We start from the raw sequence: 5,578 nt of genomic DNA, 5'->3' as shown, positions 1-5,578 counted from the left end.
GGGTTATCAGGCGCTCGGCCTGCGCGGCGGTCTGGGGCCGGGCCCTGACAGCCAGATCTACCATCAATTTACCTTCCGCCGCCCCAGCTTCCCATTTAGCTTTTAACGTCAAATCCTGCATTTTTGTCGGCTCCGGCCTGTCTAGAGAGCTTGTGATTTCGCTGCAGGAGTGATTGCTTTTAACAAAATGGCAGCAACCACATTATCCGAGCAATTAAAACAGAGGCCTTTTAGCCGATCCCGCAAGGCAAGAGGTTGGAAACTTTCTTTCTTTCTTTTTCTTTTTCTTTTTTTTTTTTTAAGCACAGAAGAAAGGGAGTTAAAAGAGAAATAAATGTGTAGAAGAGAAAAGCATGGAAGCTCAGAAGAAATGCCGGCCCAGCACAACACTCACTTCCCGGGACTTGACAAGGTGGGGCAGGGATGTTGGGTGGCTGGGAATGTTCGAAAGGTTGGGATGTCCCCGGTGACTGCAGAGACAGATAATCTGGGGGTATCTTGCCACTTAGGGTGTGCATCCAGTTAGGGGTCCAGCCCCGTGGGGTGTCAGGTCTGCTGGATGTCTGGCCAGTTGGGATTTCACACAGGTTGGAACGTCGAGATGGTTGAGGTGTCAGGGCTGGTGCTGCTGGGCCAGAGGAAGCGGCTCGGCAGGCAGGAGAGAAGGCGGGCAGCGCCTGGCCCAGGCCAGACAAAGAGGACGAATTTCTGCAGCGCGGGTTTAAAAGCATGTGTGGCAGCAAGTTGCCCCATAGCGATGCTGCTGCCAGGCTCTTCTGGATCTCCTCTGCTGGTGTTTAACAAACCAGAGAAAGGGTTAGACCAGCAAAAGTGCACTAAGGCCCAGATGGTAAAGAAGACCAGCTACCCAAGGCAAGCACAGGCCCACATGCATGATGAAGGTAACTCCTCTTCAGTTCCTGGTTTAAAAACCACACCACCTCCACCACCACCCTCCACTATTTCAGTAAACTCTTTTCTTCTACCCCTGGGATATGAAGTCTTTCTCCCGATCAGATTAAAGGCAAGACACAAAAGGCCGTTGGAGGCAGGAAAGGGAGAGAGCCACTCGGTCAAACCGACAGGAATCCCGAGAGTAATAGAAAATCAGGGCGCGCCTCCTACGCCCCTCAGTGCTATAAACAAAGGCAAGTGTCTGTAAACACAGCCCGCGCCCACCACGTCGGCCCAGCGCCGCCTGACCCGAGGGGAGAAAGTTCAGATCGCTTTGGCCGAGTTGTTCTAACCCCTCGCCCTCGCGTTGTCAGCTGCCCGCAGAAGAAACCTGCAGAGCCACTCGCTCGTCTCTCCCCCAGCGCTTGCGAATTTGCCCGCTGCAGGCGGCAGGCTCAGAGTGGGCACCCGCGAGCCGTGGGAACCCCTGGGATATCAGGGGAGGGTCTGTGCCTGGAGCCGAGGTGCGAACATCACCCTGAGGATGGGTTCCAAGATGGAAACCCTCTGGCAAGTCTCCGTAACACCAGATTTATATACGTGGCGTTTCATGAAACAAACCGCTTTTTAATACGTTTCACCTTTCTTCCTCCACCCCCCCACTCCCCCTCTCCCCCCCCTCCCCGGCCTGCCGAGTCCTTTATGGCACTTCAGTTTCTCTGGTTCCTAGAGCAGGGATTCCGGCTCTAGCCAAGACTACGGGCAAAGGAGGCCTCAGGGACTTCCTTTCGGGATGTGCTGGGACTCCAGAAGACCAAACCTCAGACGGGGTGACGTCCCCGGCGGCTGGTAGCCAGGGGAGGGAGCCGCTTGTTCGGCTGGCCTGGGGCCGGGAAGACTTCAGACACCGCACAGTTAATATTGAGTTCCCTGTAGCTCCTTGTAAATCTAGCCCCCCCCCACCCCCCTTTAAATCCTTGGTCGTGTTCGCGATTTCTTACTTGACGTAAAATTCCTTGTTACCTAATCATGGACTTTTTTCCCCAAAAGCTCTCCCCTCCCCCAAGGCCCCACTCAGATGAGACTCACCCTGATGGAGACTACAAGCAAAAAACTCCTCTTTTCCTCTTTTTTCTTTTCCCGGATGAAAGCCCTACATTTTGAATTAAAAACTGTGGACTATTTCCTGCGGCTGCAGTAACTCCTGGGATCCTCCTCCAATCTCCTCCACCTAAAACACGCTCCCCAAACAAAAACCAGTCCCCCACAGAATGGCATCTGGTTGATTTCGGGAAAACAAGAACACCTTTCCACCTTTCCAGCGAACTGCCAAGGCCTTTCTCTGGCCCCAGGTCCTCCTAATACTGACCACTCGGCCTACTCTGGGGCTGCGGTAGGGAGGGCAGCGGGAAGGAGACAGGTCTCTGATAGAGCCCAGGTCCTTTAGCAGGATTTTCACCAAGGTCACCTCCCTGTGAGGGCTGGAGCTCACGGTGAGGACTGATCGGAACTACTGACTCTTTCAAATAAAGTTAGAGGCAATCATGATAATTTAGTTTACTTCTGAATATTTTAAATATTATGAAAACAAGTATAACAGTTTTGTTTTCAAAACTCTTTTGAGGTATCAACCATTAAAAGATTGGGGTTTTTTTTTTGTAAAAAAAAAACACACAGTGGTTTATTGAATACTTACAACGTTTACACCTTCAATATTAATTAAATTCCACTTAGTTTTAGAGGACGGAAGTGCACAAAACAAGTAGCTGTTGGAAACATCTTCGAATAGGGAATGACCACAGATGATAAGACAGCACTAGATACCGACCCCAACGGAAATGTTAGCGGCCCCGTTTTCTGCTTTGAAATAAAACTTTATAATCCCCAGGAATATTTATATCCAAAGGCCAGGTATTAAAGATACACTTTACATACACACAATTGTCTGCTGTCTTTATCTGGAAGGGGTTGGGTAAGTGGGGAGGGGGCAACGCTGGTGCCTACACAGCCATGAGGGAACATTCACACACAGAGAATCTACGAGACGCCGGGATCCCTTACCACGCAGGAGTGTCCTCTTCATATTAAAATATGGAATGCTTTTCTTCAAATATCCACTTTTTTTTTTTTTTGGAGGGGGGAGGTGGGGAGCGGATGCCTCAAAGGGGGGGCAAAGAGAGGGGAGGCAAATTGCACATAAATAAACTGGATGATTCCAACTGCAAGAAGTCCTCAGAGCAGAGCGTGGAGAGCTTGCCCGGAGTCCTGGGTCGGCTTCCGGCTCCTGGGCCCTGGCTCACTCGCGCTCTCCTCCTCCTCCTCCTCCTCACTGCTTGAGCTCCAGGGCCCAGACGTGCTGCGGCCAGCCCGTCCGGCCTTTGGTTTTCTTGTCGTTGCTGCTCACTGTGCTTTTCAAGATTTCGTTCTGGGCAGAGGAGAGGTGAAGGGGAGAAAAGTGGAAAGAGAAATTCAGAAAGGAGACCTGGTTCCATGCGACCCCCGCACTTTTCAGGGGGGAAAGGAGACGTGAGAGAACGAGCAAGGGATGAGAGAGTAGGACGGTTTCAAGTCTTCACCTCTGCAGAAAAGCTACAAAGATTTGCACAGCCCTAGCTACTGCCCAGGCCTCCATGCCCCTGCAACGCTCAACTACCGTATAGGCAAACTTATAAACAACCAGCCGTTTCCAAGTCGTTTACGGAGGAGCCGGGGGCCTTTTCTCTGACTCCTGATGTAGGGGCGCGAGCGGGGGTCGGCACTAAATCTGGTTTCCGTTTTCAATCGCAATCCCAGGTTTGCACTCTAGGGAAGATGCGGATAAGTTCCCTGTGCCCTGGCCTGGGCTGGTGGGCAAGGGGCTCTCGGGCCCCCAACACAGCAGGCGTCTGAAATCCCTAGTTATTCGGGAGGCGTCTGAAATCCCTAGTTATTCGGGAGGTCACTCGATTATGCACAGACTAAAATGCCACAGGCCCCAAAGAAGAAAAATGAGACAAATGGGATTATTTTCCAGGCCCTTCATGGCAACAGTCCTGCTCCGACCACCACCAACCTATGGGCACTTGGTAGGAACTTAAGAAAACTAATTTTCAGTTATACTTCCATGTTACTGTTAACAACAATAACAATGACCATATTAGTATTTACTGTTTGTCTTAAAATGCTCACACAAATTAAAAAGAAATACCCATAAAGTCCACTAATCTGGGAAGTTACAGTTTAACCTCATCGCCAAAGAGAAACTGGAGGCATTTTGAAGTTAAAAGTACTTATTTTATGTTTACCTTTACGTCTTCTGAGCATTGTAATAATAACCACAAAACTCTCTTAAAATCAGTGGTGGCCTGGTTCTCCAGAGCGGGATAGGGATCAATAGTGAAATAATTGCTATCTAGCGCTTCTGGGCGATTATTTTAGAAATACCTGAAAGCAAGATAGGACTGGAGGCCAAATGAAGGCTCTAAGAGACATAGAATGATTGCGACAGTACAACTGGAAGATCAATGGGGACCCTGAGTCCGAAAAGAACGCCCGAAGTGCCGGTGGGAACAGCGATAACCCGGAGGGAAGATCACCAGCGCGAAGCATCCCTCTTAACCTTCTCCTCCTCCTTCTGCTGCTGACATCCCCGCCCCCCCATCTCCTCAGCTTCTTGGGGAAACCATTCTCTCCATAACCTGGTTTAAACAACCATGGCTTCGGATGCAGCCAAAGAACTAGGGATGTCATTGCTCAGCCCAATCGGAGAGAGTCCGGTAGCACCGGTCCCCCGAACCCCACACCCCCTCTGCTCCCTGCCCTCTGGTACTGACCAGCTCCTTCTTCCTCTTCTCTTCTTTCACATCTGTCTTCTTGATCTCCGCCTTGAAGGCCTCCGCCTCGCCATTCTGGTCGTCCTTGGCCAGCAGGTCCATGAGGTAGGCGATGTAGCTGGTGGCCAGGCGCAGCGTCTTGATCTTGGAGAGTTTGGTGTCGGCGGGCACGTTGGGGATACACTCGCGCAGTTCGGCGAAGGCGCTGTTGATGCTCTGAGTCCTGCGCCGCTCCTTGCGGTTAGCGGTGCCCCGGCGCTTCACCGGGCGCGGCCCCCCTAGGCCCGGGGGCCCGGCGCCCGGCGGCACCCCCCCGTAATGGGAGTGGTCCAGGCCGGCGGCGCCGCTGGCGTACTCAGGGCTGTAGGACAGGGCCATGCTATAGTCGGGGGGCGACATCTCGGGGTGGCCGATGAGCCAGCCATGGAAGTAGGGGTTCTCCTCGTGGCTGCAGCGGCTGGCGGCGGCGGCAGCGGCGGCGGCGGCGGCGGCGGCGAACGGATAGCCCTCATGGTGCACCACCGGGTGGTGGGGGAAGCCCCCCACCAGACTCATATCGCCCTCCGCGCCCCTCCACGCGCCCCAGCGTGCGCGTAACCCCGCCGCGCCCTCGGCCGGGGCCCCTGCTTCGGCGCTGGGCGGCCTCCCCCACCCCCCACCCCCCAGCCCTCGGGCGCCCGGGCCCGCCCGGCAGCCGCAGAGGGGGCTGCTGCAGCCCGGGCCCCGGTGCCCCGCCTGGCCCGCCCGGCCCGCCTCAGCAGCCCTGCGGCCGCCGGCTCCCCATAGGGCGCGGCGAGCTGGTCCCGGCACCGTGCGCCCCTGGCCGCCGCCGCCGCAGCCGCCGCCGGCTCCCGCCTTGCTCCCCGGCCCGC

The 5,578-nt window shown here is 54.3% G+C and overlaps 1 protein-coding gene across 1 annotated transcript; it reads right to left on the bottom strand.

The window, feature by feature from the left end:
• Positions 1–2,442: 2,442 nt before the first annotated feature.
• HAND2 (heart and neural crest derivatives expressed 2) lies at positions 2,443–5,261 on the bottom strand. The gene is made up of 2 exons (XM_032388984.1): positions 4,707–5,261; positions 2,443–3,319 (listed from the first exon to the last, which is right to left on the bottom strand). The coding sequence occupies exons 1-2, from the start codon at positions 5,259–5,261 to the stop codon at positions 3,221–3,223; spliced, it is 654 nt and encodes a 217-aa protein (XP_032244875.1). The 3' UTR covers positions 2,443–3,220.
• Positions 5,262–5,578: the final 317 nt, after the last annotated feature.

Source organism: Phoca vitulina, unplaced genomic scaffold (genome assembly GCF_004348235.1).
Source record: "Phoca vitulina isolate PV1807 unplaced genomic scaffold, GSC_HSeal_1.0 scaffold53, whole genome shotgun sequence".
Lineage (NCBI taxonomy): Eukaryota > Metazoa > Chordata > Mammalia > Carnivora > Phocidae > Phoca > Phoca vitulina.
Note: the sequence above shows the minus strand (reverse complement) of the source record. Positions and strands in the feature narration are given on the sequence as shown.